The sequence below is a fragment of the Chanodichthys erythropterus genome, chromosome 2 (assembly GCF_024489055.1).
Source record: "Chanodichthys erythropterus isolate Z2021 chromosome 2, ASM2448905v1, whole genome shotgun sequence".
NCBI lineage: Eukaryota > Metazoa > Chordata > Actinopteri > Cypriniformes > Xenocyprididae > Chanodichthys > Chanodichthys erythropterus.
Window position 1 is genome coordinate 20,388,144 of NC_090222.1, and position 17,328 is coordinate 20,405,471.

General features: G+C 42.4%; 1 protein-coding gene across 1 annotated transcript in view; it reads left to right on the forward strand.

The window, feature by feature from the left end:
• si:dkey-22o22.2 (neural-cadherin) overlaps positions 1-17,328 on the forward strand; it is a 144,483-nt gene that overhangs the window by 98,956 nt on the left and 28,199 nt on the right. The window contains exons 13-15 of the mRNA XM_067393595.1: positions 13,515-13,764; positions 15,458-15,585; positions 16,079-16,265. Coding sequence (XP_067249696.1) covers positions 13,515-13,764; positions 15,458-15,585; positions 16,079-16,265 — 565 coding nt within the window. The remainder of the gene's footprint in view (positions 1-13,514; positions 13,765-15,457; positions 15,586-16,078; positions 16,266-17,328) is intronic.

Below are 17,328 nucleotides of genomic sequence, written 5' to 3' on the forward strand. Positions count from 1 at the left end.
CTTTGCACTGGATCTCACCAGCTACTCTTTGTCTCTTTAAATTCTCTTGTGCAGTTATTTCAGATTTTGTAAACCATTTGGCTTTGTTTAATGTAGGACATGAAACCACAGCTCTTAGATTATCTTTTGTTCTGCTGTCTTTCATTTATGCTTTGTTTGTACCTGTTGCCAATTCCGGGCCAGAGTTTCTCATTGTGTCTTATTTGATCTTTTATAAGTATTTAGTGTTGGTGTAAAAAAAAAACAGCATGGTTGGTCACTAAGTATATGTTTTGGATGCATCATGCATAATTACATGCAACTAACCCTAAACCACACCCTAATCCTAACTATAACCCTATAGTAAGTACATGTAGTTAATTATTATTACAAAGCTACTTAAAAGGATGATTACACTGTAACACGTACTCCTTAAAATAAAGTGTAACTGTGCGTAGTAATTGGATTTTGAAAAATGGCTTGAAGTGTCAGGGTTCTGTGTTTATGTTTTCTGTGTCACATGTTCCTTTTTCTCAGTTTTCCCTGATTTGAGTTCATTGGTCCCAGGTGTGTTTTGTAAATTAGTCTCGTATGCCCTGTATATATTTAAACATTTACATTACATTCAGTCATTTAGCAGACACTTTTATCCAAAGTGACTTACAAATGAGAATAGTAGAATCAATCAAATCAACATGAGAACAACAGTATATAAGTGCTGTGTGAAAGTAAAGTGATCGTAGCAAGGATTTTTTTTTAAAATAAATACACAAATAGGTGGAAGAAGAATAGAAATCAAGGTAAGTGCTGCTATTACTGGGTCAAGTGCTGACGAAAAAGATGAAAATGGCTAAAGACTCAGCTGCTCGGATAGAGCGTGGCAGGTCATTCCACCAGCCAGGAACAGACCTGGAGAAGGTCTGTGAGAGCGATTTTGTGCTCCTTTGTGATGGCACCATAAGGCGCCGGTCAATTGCAGAACGCAAGTTTCTGGAGGGCGCATAAGTATGAAGTAGTGAGTTAAGGTATAGCGGTGCAGAGCCAGCGGTCGTTCTGTAGGCAAACATCAGAGCCTTGAATTGGATGCGAGCAGCTACTGGCAGCCAATGCAGACTGATGAAGATAGGATTGACGTGCGCTCTCTTCGGTTCGTTGAAGACCAGTCTTGCTGCAGCATTCTGGATCAGTTGTAGAGGCTTGATAGTGCATGCTGGAAGGCCAGCTAAGAGAGCATTACAATAGTCCAGTCTGGATAGAACAAGAGCTTGGACAAGGATTTGTGTGGAATGCTCTGATAGGGAGGGTCTAATCTTCCTGATGTTGTACAAGGAAAAATCTGCAGGACCGGGCCGTTGTCGCAACATGATCTGTGAAGCATAAACAATCATCCATCACCACTCCAAGGTTCCTGGCTGTCCTGGAAGGAGTAATGGTTGACGACCCAAGTTGAATTGAAAGGTTATGATGAAGTGTTGGGTTGGCACTGACCACAAGCAGTTCCGTTTTTGCAAGGTTGAGTTGAAGGTGGTGGTCCTTCAACATTAGTGTTGACACAAGGATCTGGTGGTTAACGGTGTCAAAATCAGTAGACAGATCCAGCAAGATGAGTACTGATGATTTTGAAGTTGCTCATACCAGTCTCAGGGCGTCAGTGACTGAGAGCAGGGCAGTCTCAGTTGAGTGGCCACTCTTGAAACCAGACTGGTGGTTGTCAAGGAGGTTGTTCTGTGTGAGATAAGAAGACAGTTGGTTGAATACAACTCTCTCAAGTTTCTTAGCAATGAAAGGAAGAAGGGATATTGGTCTGTAGTTTTCTAAAAGTGGTGGAATCAGAATGGGTTTCTTAAGTAGTGGGGTTATCCTAGCCTGCTTAAAAGCTGTGGGAAATGTTCCAGTGTGAAGGGAAGAATTAATAATGTGAGTGAGTGCAGGTATAATTGAGGAGGAGATGGCCTGAAGAAGATGAGTGGGGATAGGGTCTAGCGGACAGTAGGGTGATTGGAAAGGATGCGTTTTGAAACATCTGCCTCAGAGAGCATGAAGAAGGAGGGGAGAGTTTGTGTGTTTTCTGTTGAGATGTTATTGTCAGTGTGTGGTGTGGAGAATTGGCCACTGATGGTTGTTATTTTATGTGTGAAGAATGTGGCAAAGTCATCAGCTGTAAGAGCTGATGTGGGAGGGAGGGGAGAAGGGCAAAGAAGAGAAGGTTTTGAAGTGTGCGGGAATCAGTCAAATTGTTAATTTTAGTGTGATAGTATGTGGTTTTAGCATTGGAGACATCGATACAGAAAGAAGAAAGGAGTGACTGATATAAGCTAAGGTCAGTAGGATCTTTAGATTTGTGCCATTTCCTCTCTGCAGCCCTGAGTCTAGATCGATGCTCACGGAGAGCATCAGAGAGCCAGGGGGCAGAGGGGGTGGTGCGGGCTGGTCTGGTTAAAAGGGGGCAGCAGTCATCTAAGCAAGATTTTAGAGTGGTGCAAAGAGTGTCAGTAGCATTGTTAGTGTCCAGTGATGAGAACTGGTTAGGGGGAGGAAGTGTGGATGAGACCAAAGAGGATAGGTGGGATGGTGAGAGGGAGCGTAGGTTTCGCCGAAAAGTAACATGTGGTGCAGTGTGTGTTGAGTTAGGTGTCAGGTTGAGATTAAAAGTCATGAGAAAGTTGTCTGAGGTGTGTAGTGGAGTAACCAGTGTATTGTTAGTGGAGCCACAGCGTGTGTAGATGAGGTCAGATTGGTTACCTGATTTGTGGGTAGCTGAGGTAGCCACTCGCTTGAGATCAAATGAGGCAAGCAGAGTGTGGAAGTCAGCAGCCTGAAGTTTGTCTAGATGGATGTTGAAATCACCAAGTACTAGCAGAGTAGTACCATCTTCAGGGAAGGATGAGATTAATACATCTAACTCCTCCAAGAAGTTACCTAGCTGACCTGGGGGACGATAAACAACTACAACATTGATTTTAGCAGGGTAGGTGATGGTAATTGCATGTGATTTAAATGAGCCATTGTCACAGAGAGATGGTAAAGGTTTGAACTTCCATTTACTGGACATAAGCAAACCAGTACCACCACCCCTCCCAATCTGCCGTGAGGTGTGAGAGAAAGTGAAATTAGAGGAGAGAGTTGCTGGTATGGCAGTGTCCTCAGGTTTGATCCATGTCTTAGTCAGAGCCAAGAGATGGAGATCTGAATAAGTAGCAATAGCTGTAATGAAGTCTGCTTTGTTTACAGCAGATTGACAATTCCAGAGCCCAATAGAAATAGAAAATAATGTACTAAATTACATGGGTAAAATACGCAGGTTGTTATGGTTGCACTGCCTCCAACGTGTAGCACGCGATGTTAGTTATAGTGGGAATTTGGAAGCACATATCTAAAACAGGTCAAAACACAGACAGACAAGAACACACTGTATAAAGAGGAAGGAAAGGAAAAAGAAAAAGTGCAATACTCAAGTGCCTTGTTGGTATCCTTGCTCGGTGGAGTCACACAGGTAGAGTCGCTGGTCTTTACACTCTTCGGTCTTCACACGAGGAGGGCTTCACACAAGGGCTGCTGCGGTAGACTACACAGTTATACCAACTTGTTACAACGTTAGTTCGTTCAGCAGGCCACGCTTTACTGTCTCGGAGCGAAACGAGAACAAATGCGATGCCACACGCAGATCCTCTTGTAGCTTGAATGATTCTCTCTAATGAATGCTAAATTACAACTGTTTAAATACTGAAGCTGGCTTTGACCATGCCTTACTGACTCGGAGCGAAACGACAACAAACGCGATTTGCCACGTGAAGTCAGTAAACAAACTTCCTAGCAACTACACAGCACTAAAATCAAACTAGAAACAACACAAAAACACTTACAATAAACAGATCCTCTTGTAGCTTGAATGATTCTCTCAAACCTTTTAAAGGATTAGTTCAATTTCAAATTAAAATTTCCTGATAATTTACTTACCCCCATGTCATCCAAGATGTTCATTTTTTTTCTTCAGTCGAAAAGAAATTCAGGTTTTTGATGAAAACATTCCAGGATTTTTCTCCATACGGTGGACTTCAATTGAGCACAAACTGTTGAAGGTCAAAATCAGTTTACAGTGATCCCATACGAGAAATAAGGGTCTTATCTAGAGAAACTATCACTCATTTTCTAAAAAAAATAAATAAATAAAAATTGTATATGTTTTAACCATAAATGCTCATCTTGTGGAGGGCAGTAATACACTTAGCAGCATCTACACTGCTGGAATTCAAATAGACAAAGAAGAGAGCTAGTTCAAGATGAGCATTTATGGTTAAAATGTATACAATTTTTAATATTTTTTTTAGAAAATGAGTGATGGTTTCTCTAGATAAGACCCTTATTTCTCATCTGGGATCACATAGAACGCTTTGAAGCTGCACTGAAACTGTAATTTTGACCTTCAACCGTTTGGAGGCCATTGAAATCCACTATAAGGAGAATAATCTTGGAATGTTTTCATCAAAAACCTTAATTTCTTTTCGACTGACGAAAGAAAGACATGAACATCTTGGATGACATGGGGGTGAATAAATTATCAGGAAAATTTAATTTGAAAGTGAACTAATATAACCAAGAAGATTTCCTTGCTCAACAAGTTTAACTATGCTGAATGACTATCTAAACCTCCAAAAATTCCCCCTGCTATTGGTGAGTGAATGGTGCTTTATGGTTCCATCACAGGAAAGCACAAAATCACTTTCCAGAACCTTCTCATTCACTGTTCCTTGATGGTGGAAGGGTCTTCATAACTCTGTACAGACAGCTGAATCCCTGACCATATTCAAGAAACAGCTGAAAACGTCTCAGGTTACAGATGTAACCCTGGTTCCCTGAGTAGGGAACGAGACGCTGCGTGGTAACGCATTGGGAACCTTCTGCGTGATGTCGTCACTGAAGCACTCATGTATCTAGCCAATCGCGAAGCGAGACGTCAGAGACGGGTGACGTCACGGACCAGGAAACTATAAAGCACACTCGGATGCAGAGCACGCCAGCTTCTAAGTAAGTCTGAAGCAAGCACTTGCAAGTGTGCAGGGGTACGGCAAGAGACGCAGCGTCTCGTTCCCTACTCAGGGAACCAGGGTTACATCTGTAACCTGAGACGTTCCCTTTCGTGGGAACTGTCGACGCTGCGTGGTAACGCATTGGGAACGCAATCCCAACTGAGCCGTAGCTCAAGCACTTGCCAAGGTTATCTTGACAGGACAGAGGACCCCGGAGTGGAGCCAACATCAAGGTTATAATATTTAATAAATGTGTGCTGGCATGACCATCCAGCTGCATCACATATGTCACTCATGGAGACTCCTGACATCAGAGCTTTTGATGCCGCCATACCCCTGGTAGAATGGGCGCGAACATTCAAGGGAGAGGGCTGTCCGGCCGCTTCGTATGCAAGTGAGATGGCCTCGACCACCCACTTGCTCATTCTCTGTTTTGATGCTGGGCCCCCTTTTCTAGGGGACCCATAACAGACAAACAACTGATCTGACTTACGCCACAGGGCAGCTCTGTGGACATAAGTATCCAAAGCCCTTACTGGGCATAACAGATTCAATTTTTCCTGATCCGCAGATTCAAATGGAGGAGGATAGAAAGACTGAAGCACAATGGGGCCTGGGACATTGGTAGGGACCTTTGGGACATACCCCGGTTTAGGATACAGGAATGCTTTCACCATTCCTGGAGCAAATTCAAGGAAAGAGGGAGCAACAGAAAGTGCTTGTAAATCTCCTATCCGCTTCAGAGAAGTGATAGCTAATAAAAGAATCGTTTTCAGAGTGAGGAACCTCTCAGGAACCTCCTCTAATGGTTCAAAGGTAGCCTCAGCTAACCCTTGTAAGACCACAGCCAAGTCCCAGGTTGGCACCCTTGTGCGCACTGGAGGCCTCAACCTCAGTGTGCCACGGAGGAAGCGTGTGACGAGGGGGTCTCGACCTACCGAGATATTCCCCTCAAGAGGAGCATGATATGCTGAAATTGCTGCAACATAAACCTTTAAGGTTGAGTGAGATAGGCCCTCCGAGAATTTTTTCTGAAGGAATTTTAGCACAAAGCTAACAGAAGAAAGGACAGGGTCCGTATTATTGTGTCTGCACCAGGTAGAAAACAAATTCCATTTGTAGGCATACAACTTCCTCATGGCGGGAGCTCTGGAGTTAAGAATGGTCTCCACAACCTCGGTTGGGAGACCAGCATTTATGAGTCTGGCCCCCTCAGAGGCCAGGCCCATAGTTTCAGTCGTTCTGGGCGGGGATGTATAATCATGCCGCCCGCTTGAGACAGGAGGTCCTGTCTGAGAGGAAGCTCCATTGGGGAGCCGTTGAGTAACGACACTAGGTCTGAGAACCATATCCTGGTTGGCCAGAATGGGGCTACCAGTATTAGATTGGCCCCTTCTCGGCGTACTTTTTCCAGAACTCCCGGGAGCAGGGCGATCGGGGGAAATGCGTACAGGCGCAGCCTCGGCCACGTCTGTACCATAGCATCCAGACCCAGAGGTGCTGGATGTGTTAGGGAGTACCAGAGCGGACACTGGGTTGACTCTCCCGAGGCGAACAGGTCGACTTCCGCTCGACCGAAATTTTTCCATAGGAGACTCACCACTTCTGGGTGGAGTTTCCACTCCCGGGCCTTGGCCCCTGCCTCGACAGGGCATCTGCTCCCACATTTTGATGTCCCGGGATGTAAGCTGCCCTCAGCGAGAGCAGCTTCCCTTGGGACCACAGGAGGATCTGACGGGCCAAGTAATATAGTCGGCGAGACCGCAGACCCCCCTGATGATTTATATATGCAACCACTGCAGTGTTGTCCGTACGAACCAACACATGGTAACCTCTCAGGTCTGGGAGAAAGTGTTTCAGAGCTAGGAACACTGCCATCATCTCTAGCCGATTTATGTGCCAAGAGAGCTGATGGTCTTCCCAAAGACCCTGAGCTGAGCGACCACTCATGATCGCTTCCCCAGCCCGTGAGGGAGGCGTCCGTCGTAAGCGTTACTCGACGAGTAGTGGCCCCCAACACGGGTCCCTGGGACAGGAACCGGGGGTCTTTCCACATGGTCAGAGAACGAAGACATCGTTTTGAGACTTTGATCATGCGAAAGGGATTTCCCCTCGGGGAGAACCCCCTGGTCCTGAGCCACCACTGTAGGGGCCTCATGTGCAGAAGGCCAAAAGGTATCACGTTGGACGCAGCTGCCATCAGACCCAGCAGTTTCTGGAACTGTTTTACAGTGAGTGACTGGCCTAACTTCACCCCTTTCATAGCCATAAGAATGGCACTCACCCGAGCGGGAGACAAATGTGCCCGCATCGTGGTGGAGTCCCACACTACACCCAGATAGTTGGTGGATTGAGCTGGAACTAGCACACTCTTTTTGGCATTGAGCCTCAGCCCAAGCCTCTTCATATGGGACAGAACAGCATCTCGATGCTGAACTGCTAGTTGCTCTGACTGAGCTAGAATCAACCAATCGTCGATATAATTCAGTATGCGAATGCCCTGGATCCTCAGCGGAGCCAGAGCTGCGTCCACGCATTTCGTGAATGTGCGGGGTGATAATGATAGGCCGAACGGAAGAACCCTGTACTGGTAGCTTCGCCGCCGATAGCATACCTGAGGAACTTCCTGTGAGAAGGATGGATGGACACATGAAAGTAAGCATCTTTCAGGTCTATTGCCACAAACCAGTCCTCGGACCTGATCTGTGGTATAATCTGTTTGAGTGTCAGCATCTTGAACTTGAGCTTTTGTATTGAGCGATTTAGCACACGTAAATCTATAATAGGTCGTAGACCTCCATCCTTCTTTGGAACAATGAAGTAACGGCTGTAGAACCCTGACTGATTGCTGGGAGGAGGAACCCTTTCTATAGCTCCTTTTCGCAAAAGTGTCGCAACTTCTTGTTCCATAACCAGAGACTGCTCGGGGGTTACCACTGTGGGAAGAACCCCGTTGAATCTGGGCGGGCGAGACCCGAACTGGATCTTGTAACCCTCTTTTATAGTGAGCAGCACCCATTTTGATATATTCGGAAGAAGTTTCCATTCTACCAGAAAATTTACTAAGGGAACCAGTCTCTCGAGACTGGCCTCTGGTGTTTTTTGAGCACCTGATTCGACGCTCTGAAGCGGCGCACCGGCAGAGAACAATCGAATCAAGTGGCCGGCCCTCCTCGGAGGGTCGGTGGGAACTGCTGTGCCCTGACTCACGCTTGGTGGCAGGGTTGACAGAACGGTCCCCTGAGGGCACCGAGGAGGACCCGATATCCGAACCCCCCGGAGGGGCTGCCCTCGAGAGATCCTGCACTATGTCAGGACCTCTTCTTTGAAGCCTTCCGAGAGATAATGACGGTCCTCAGATCCATCCTAGTCCGGAGGCTTTTAAATTCCTCAGAATTTAATGTATTCAATATTTCATTTAATCCTCAAATTAAATGCAGCCAGTTCTTATATTTTTGAACAGACTGAATATATTTAGAATACAAAAAAGAATTATAGCTCGTAATAATTCGCAAGGTATTTTAGGGAAATAGAGAAAGGGAACTCCCGTCTACTCAGATCCCTTAATATATACATACACATACACACACATGCATAATTACGGACACGTGATATATGCGCAGCCTCGGCAAACGCAAGACCCGAGCCGTATTTTCATTCTTGCAGACTTAATCTACGCGCTGCCTCGGCAACGCGAGATCCGAGCCATATATTCTTTAATGAAAACTCAGTCTACGCGCTGCCTCGGCAAGCGCGAGATCTGAGCTATATTCTTTAATGAAAACTCAATCCACGCGCTGCCTCGGCAAGCGCGAGATTCGAGCTTTGCAATAGACTTTTATTCCCTCGAGAATAAAGCCAACAGGAGTGGAGCTACAAAACTCCCGCTAGTGCATACTTTTCTTCGGGACATTTTTATGAATGAACACGGTCACTGTCAGTTGTGAGCTGACGTGCACGCTCCACTCCCAGCAAACAACACATAAATCGTGTGTATCCCAACTCGCTTTGTAGTGTAGCACAGGGGGAAAAATCAAACTGCTGTTCACGATTGATTTGTTATAAACGTGTGATTTTGAAACACGATATGTGTGTGTGACTGTGAGGTGGCGATCCTCAGATCGATATCACAATATCCACCTCCTCAGAGCTGGACATGTGAGTATCGGTGCCTCAACCCGGGGGAAGAAACCGCAGAGCGTGCTTCCACCTGGGAGACGGCGCTGAACCTGGCTGGTGAGGGCAGAGAAAAGGCGCGCCCGTCTCTAATCCCTCTGTCAGATCCATTTGTGAACCCCATGAACGGAGCCTCCGCCCTGCCTCAGCAGAAGCGGGACCCGATCCGCGGGGAACACTGCAGCAGTGTCCTGAGAGCGAGTTTTTACAGTGCACACAGACGCTCCCTCGAGAGCTGCCTGGGCTCACTCCCATTTCACTGCTGTTTCTCGCCATAATACGTGTCTTTTTTATATATAAATATATGGATTGGTGTGAGATACTCTTGTCCTCAGACGAAGAGATCTTGACTTGTTTATATGTAATAAGACAAACAACACCAAATAAGACACACAAGATACAGAGAGCGCTTGCTGAAGACAACAGAAGCTGGCGTGCTCTGCATCCGAGTGTGCTTTATAGTTTCCTGGTCCGTGACGTCACCCGTCTCTGACGTCTCGCTTCGCGATTGGCTAGATACATGAGTGCTTCAGTGACGACATCACGCAGAAGGTTCCCAATGCGTTACCACGCAGCGTCGACAGTTCCCACGAAAGGGAACTCATCTCTTCTGTGAACATTTAACTACATCCTGCTGACTCTTAATTTAAAAAAAAACAAAACAAAACAAAAACTATGCTTTCACTACTTCATAAATTCCTCCATGATCTAGCTTGTACTATTCTAGACAATGTTTTAAACTTTATACTGCTACCTTTTTCTTACATTGTTTCTGCAGGGATAGTTCATCAAAAAATTAAAATTCTGTCATTTACTCACTCTCAAGTTGTTCCAAACCTGCATGAATTTCTCTCTTCTGCTGAACACAAAAGATATTTTGAATTTTGACAGTTGATGGGCCCCATTGACTTTCATAGTATGGAAAAAAAATACTATGGAAGTCAATGGGTCCCAGTCCCAAACCAGCACTAACTAGTCTAATCAGCCTTGACTAGTGTGGAAATTCAGAAGGCATGAATTAGATAAGCTGTATTTCTTTTATCTGTAGTCTCAGCTTTTGAGTTTGTAGTCAGGTTTCTGTATGTTTGGATATATGTGTGTGTGTTAGCACTAAGCTTGCCACCGTGTGTACATGAAGGTGATGGTCCTTGGGGCAGTGTGTGTCAGAGCAGATCTGTGCGTCCCTGCCCACTCTCATAGCTCTGCTAATGGAGGATGTACCTGGAGGTCACCTTCAGTGTCTCTTCAGTCAGAAAACGAGATAAGTGTTGTTCCTTAGAGCTTTTTATCACCTACCTTACTGCTCTCCGTTGAGTTTCAATATCTTTTCATATTCAACCACTCTATTTTCAAACTACTTGTTCACCCCCTCCACACTTCTTTTTAATTGGATGGAATGATTGTAATTGCAGTCGAGGGGTTTCAAAACACAGGTTGCACAAGTATTCAGATACAATCACTGCCTTTGTTAATGGAATGCACCTTGACAATTGGACAAATAACCTCATTTTCTTTATCCTTTATTTCGTGCGTCTCTAGTTCCCTCCCTTTAACGCCCACACCTCACCCGAACTCTTAACACTGAGGTGTTTCCCGTAATATGACTTGAAAAACAAAGTGCTTTACCACAATTACAGTAGAGCTCTCTTTCTCTTCAACCCTCTGAATACAGCATGAACTCCCTGATGTAGAATAACTGTAGCAACTGGCTGTTCAAATCTGTTCTGTGCATTGGGAGCCTTCATGCTAATTCATCCTCAGAACTCTAAATACAAATTATGCTTGTTAAACAGTATAATGCATTCATTAGCAACACTGAGTAGCCTTGTTGTGCGTCGAGTGCTCCTATTCATTTCTCGCTCTCACTTCCTCCCCCCTCGCTTTTCTCCTTCATCTATCTATCTGTCTCTCTGTCTAACTAATTAAAAATTTAAATATCAGTCAGCTCATTGTGGTATTATCTCAAGGAATGCTAATTAACACATTTTCAAAAGCAGTAATTGCAACCTTGAGGATGTAATTTAAAGGGCCTTGTTCATGTGTATGGATAATGAGAATGCTGTTCTCATCAAGCCTGAGAGACGTCCGCTAATAAACTCTTGGAGGGAAGATTAGACAGGTTGGGATTTGAAAGTTGACCAAATTTCTATTTAGTTCAATAAGGGAACTTTCAGTAGTATGAATAGTTTAACCCCACGAGTGGTTAACCAAAAGAATGGGGTGGTGGGCTGGTTAATGAAAGGCTGTGGGTTCAAATCCCACAACGGTTGATCTGTGAAATATCACCATTGTACTCTTGATCCAAACACTTAACCTTGGGTTACTCCAGGTAGATTGTCCCTATAGAAACTGCACTGTAAGTCACTTTGGATAAGAATGTCAACTACATGATGAATTAGTTGAACTTAAAGATTTGAAATGAATTCCAGATGTCCCATTGGACAGGAGAATCAGTCTAGGTAACTTCTGAGAGCTTTTTGATGTGAGCTGTAAAATATGCTGTTTTGAGTGTGTGAATGACTGCTTTGATGTTTCAGGTCTCACAAGTTCTTTATATACGAATTCCATTTTACACTATTTTATCTTGTTCATTTTACAGTTAAACGATTGCATTTGTAGTGTAAATCTTAATAAATAGAATAAAAAAACTAGGAAATAATATTTCACAGTCAGTGAGACACTGAGAAATTTTGCATTAAGAAAACTAGGGATATTTTAAGGCTTTTTTTTTTCATTCATTTTTATTCATAAGTACTTCTCTCTTAATTTCCACTGACCCACTGTAAATCGAAAAAACAAGGCATACAAAAATGTTTTCATGATAATTTTGCACCCCAATTCTTATGAATGTATTTCATTTAAATACATTTTACAGTGTAAATAAATATTGTTGGGAGGATAGAATAGAAATTTTCTCAAAAAAATTTTAAAACACATAGTGAGATCTGCATCACTGCACTGGAACTGAGAGAGTAGCATAGGTCAAGGAAGTTAGTGAAGCTCTGTCAAAGTGACTGCAAATAAGTTCACTGAATAGGTCATTTGTGTTGAGGGACTTGTACCGAATGGCAAAGCTGACACTTAAAAGCAGGAAGCAAAAGCCACAGAGCTTTTAAGGTACTTGTTTTCTGTGTTGTGGTGGGCGGATGCTCTCAAAATCATGGCCAGGGTTGATTTAATGGCTGACTGGACCCATGTTCTCTGACACACAGAGTTGTCCCTCTATAACTTATAATTTCTCCATCTTTCTCTCTCTCAATGCACTTTTATTTTGCTCTACCTTTTGGCTCTTTTTCTCTGTCATCTAAGTTTTATAACCTGCGCTAGATGCCAAGTATTCCTTACTCTGGATGACCATAAATGGTTTAGGTCTTTCTCTTTGAGGTTTGACTGTTGGCTTTGCTGTGCCATTGGCTGTATGGTCATTGGAATGTTTTGTTTGCTTTACGGTGTCATTTGGTTGATGGTGTTTTGGGTTAAATGTGTTTTAGTCAGCTAAATGACTTTGAGTCCCCTTCGCAGACAGGTTCCAACTGTAATATTGGATTTTCTGAGCCAAAACCGGCTGTATATCTTGTATCCAAGGTCTATGCACATGTTTTGTCTGAACACTAAATAAACAATGACTTTGACTTTCACTTCTAGGGTTGTTTGCATTCATTTGCACAGCACACGCCATGAGAACAATAAAAAAACTATCCATATCTTCAGGTTAACAGCCAAGTAATGCTCCTTATACAACTATACAATCACTACAATCTACAGTGACAATATATAGTACTTTTCCAACAGTACTTTTTTTTTATTGTAAAAACAAACTCTGATGTTCTTCACTGTTTTCGTTTTGAATTCTTTCTTAAGAGGCTATGTGTGATCATTGGTTTGCAATCAAATACGTTATAAAGGAAGAGGAAGACAGAGGAAGTCTGGAAACTGCTAACTGCAGAAAGTTACTCCATAACTGTCAATATTAGTTCAATATGGATTAGAGATGAACCGTGTCTAATGTATTCACATGCTGCAAGTCAGCAGGCGCTTGACCGACGGTTCTACTGATTTCAAATGCCTTCTCACAAATAATGCTAATTATCCTGTTTGAGCTTTAGGAATAGATGTTCACGTCTTACATGAATATGTGTTTAAAGTATTATAGCACATCCAAGCAGTTTTTACCCAATTACACACACAAACCCATATCGGTAATGCCCATCAAAAGGTTTCAGATGTAGCAGACACATTTTCCAAGGCCCTTTCCATGACATAATATTTCACAATACAGGCCATATTTAATTTTATATCACCAACCTAAAGCTCATTTTCCCCTCCCAACAGACCATCAAGGCAACGTCCCCTCTTGGTGACCCCAGGGTGACTTACAACCTGGAGGAAGGTCAGGTTCCTGAGACAAACATGCCTGTGCGCTTCTACATCAAGCCTAACCGGAGGGACGGTTCTGCTTCTATCTTGGTGGCAGAGAATTTGGACTATGAGACCACACGTTTCTTTACTCTCCGAGTGCGTGTACAGAACGTGGCGGCTGTACCTCTAGCTTCCTTCACCACTGTCTATGTCAACATCACAGGTGAGAGATACCCTTCTGGAAATTACAACTCAATTATATTTCAAGCATAAATATAAGTACCACAGTTTTGAGGTCAGTTGTTTGTTTGTTTTTTTACTTAATTTTAATTAGAATTTAAATGTTTTTGTCACTTATGCTCCCCTAGACTGCATATTTAATCAAAAAATACAGTAAAAATAGTAGTATTGTAAAATATTATTACAATTTAAAATACATATTTTCTATTTTAATATATTTTAAAATGTAATTTTTTCCTATGATGGCGAAGCTGAATTTTCAGCATCATTACTCCAGTTTTCAGTGTCACATGATTCTTCAGAAATCATTCTATTATGCTGATTTGGTGCTCAAAAAACATTTATTATTATCATTGTTGAAAACAGTTGCCTAATATTTTTGAGGAAACTGCAGTGTATGTTTTTCAAGGATTCTTTGATGAATAGAAAGTTCAAAAGCACCACATTTATCTAAAATATAAATCTTTTATAATATTATAAATATATTGCCATGGTTCCATGTCTAGTAATCATGGTAAAACCATAGTACTTCTTCCTTAGTGTAAGACAAAAAGAAAGGAGAACAAAAATGTAAAAATCTGACACAATGATAATAGTCCATGTTGACACCTCTCACTAGATTGCTACAAATACTCCTCGACAACCAGTTCCACACCGCCTGTGTGCCCTCGGAGAGGTAAACACATTTGCGGTAGTTTAGCAATCAGCATTTCATGCCAGCGCGATTTCTCAGAAGCACAGCAGTGTCTGATCTGATCCACTGATTGTGTTTGAGGCGCTGACGCTAATGTTTTTTTTTCCCTTTCTTCATAGCTCATTTCGCCTGCACTGTGCATTTGTACACAAAAAGTGTTCTCTGCTGTCATTGAGTGTATGTGGAAATCCAGTGCGCTGATGAGTGCATGACAGGCAGCGGGTGGGGGGCACAGAATGACGGTGTGTGTGTGTGTGTGTGTGTGTGTGCGTGTAATAAGAACAGTGAAGAGCTTTGGCATCGACACACAACACTTGAGACCACATCAGCATTAATTAAGAGGAAAATGGAGATTGAAATAGAGGGAAAAGGAGACAAAAAGCCTACAGAACAACTAGTTTAGAAGGGCTGTAATCCACTAAGAGCAGAGAATCCAGACAATAAACCTACATTAAGTGAATCCACACTTTAAAACCTCACTTATCTTGAACACAGTTAACCACAAGTCAAACGTGGTTTTATGAACTAAGCCATAAAGTAAAGATAATAAAAAGACCAACAAAAACCAAAGACCAACAAATGACCCCAAAAGTGACATTTAAGTCACGCTTTAAAATGTCAGTGCATTACATACAAAATATCAAACCAAGTTGAGTTTATTTTAAAGAAAGACAGCGCAAATACATTTTTCAAGTATAAAGAAAACAAAAATGCTAAAACAGTAGATATTTATGGCAGTCAGACATAGTGGAACATGTCTGGCTCAGAAAAGTACATTAAGTGCCGATAAAAGGTCTAGAATCATTTGCTTGCAGGTGCCACTTTTTTATATCTAATGCAGTTAAACTTGAAATACTTTTTGGGGCCAATGTATTAAAATAATGTTTACCTTTCTTCTAACATATGTCCATATGAATCTATTGGAAGATTTGTTTCAGAAGTGTTAATGTCATTTGTAACTGATCATTCTTTTTTCTTTCAGATGTGAACGACAACGTTCCCTTCTTCATGTCATCCACGTATGAGGCGACGGTTCCAGAGGGAGCAGAGATCGGCACATCAGTGGCTCAGGTCTCAGCCTCTGACCTGGACTCTGGTCTCCATGGCATGGTGAGACTCTTAAGTGAACTTGACGTGAAGCGATGCCAAGTATGACACCCATACTCTGTATTTGTGCTCTGCATTTCACCCATCCAAGTGAACACATCCAGCAATGAGTAGTGAACACACACATACGTGAACATACACCCAGAGCAGTGGGCAGCCATTTTTGTTTCGGCATCCGAGGAGCGATTGGGGGTTAGGTGCCTTGCTCAAAGGCAACTCTATTGTGGGTAATGAGAGTGGAAGAAAGCGCTGCTGTTCATTCACTCCTCCCACCTACATTTCCTGCCGGGACTCGAACCCGCAAGCTTCGGGTTACAAGTCCGACTCTCTAACTATTAGGCCACAACTGCCCACTTCTGAGTATGATCCTTGTTGGTTTTTTCTAAAACTCTAGAACTACCAGATCACATGACTTAATATTTGTCTAATATGTGATTCTTAAATTATTTGATGCATGGTGCTCTTTTAAACTTCTTTGACACTCTTTCCTACCTAGATTAACTACATCATTCTGAAGGATCAAAGTGGCGACTCGCAGTTCTTCAGCATTAATTCCTACACGGGTATCATCCACACCCGGGCCACCTTTGACCGTGAGCAGAAAAGCTCCTACTTGATCGAGGTCCAGTCTCAGGACAGCTCTGAGTCGGCCCGGCCCAGTCAGCAGGGCCAACCCAACACAGGTGTGATCCATCAACCTTGTCTTCTTAACCCCTTGGTCACTCTGTTTCCACCTCCACCAGCCTTCAGGATGAACTCCATTTATTAAGACTTCAATGAGTCACGCCTAATGAAGAACTAATGCCAACCCAGGGATTTGTGTGTAATTTAGGCCATGTATAATATAATAAGACAGTTTTAATATTAAACTGCCATTAGGATGTTTAATACATTTAATAGAATATATCATTACTACAAGTTTTCACAAATAATAATTTCTCATTGACGCTTTCTATGAAGTCTGTGTTCTTGCAAATATATTTTTATAACAGCTATATGACATAATTCAAAAGTTAGGGGTCTGTAAGATTTCTTTTTTTAAGAAATTAATACTTTTATTCAGCAAGAATTCATTAAACTGATCAAAAGTGACAGTATATGCTTTTACATTGCTAAAAAAAAAAAAAAATCTGTTTCAAATAAATGCTGTTCTTTTGAAATTTCTATTCATCAAAGAATCCTGAAAAAAAGAAGCACAACTTTTTTCAACATTGATAATAATAAGAAATGTGTCTTGAGCACCAAATCAGCATATTAGAAAGATTTCTGAAGGATCATGTGACACTGAAGACTGGAGTAATGGCTGCTGAAAATTCAGCTTTGAATAACAGGAATAAATTACATTTTAAAACAGCTATTTTAAATTGTAATAATATCTCAATATATTACTGTTTTGTATCTTTAATCAAATAAATGCAGCCTTGTTGAGCATAAAAAACAATACCAACCCCAGCTTTTGAACGGTAGTGTAAATGTATACATTTATAGACATATTCGCATTCACTTGAATTTTAATGATAATTAAAGGTGATCCTGGGTGGAGTAACTTCCTGTTGACGTTCGAAGTGTTGTCAAACAAAACAGAGGCTAGCTAGACCCTCCCTCCTCCTCCCCTCCGTGCTTCCTGAAACAGTCATGAACACGCATTTAAAATCATTCTTGTTGGTTATTGGCTGGAGCATGTTTATTTTGTTTTGTGGTCCAGGCTGTACCAGTTTGTTTTTATTGCCGTTTTCAGAGCTTGTG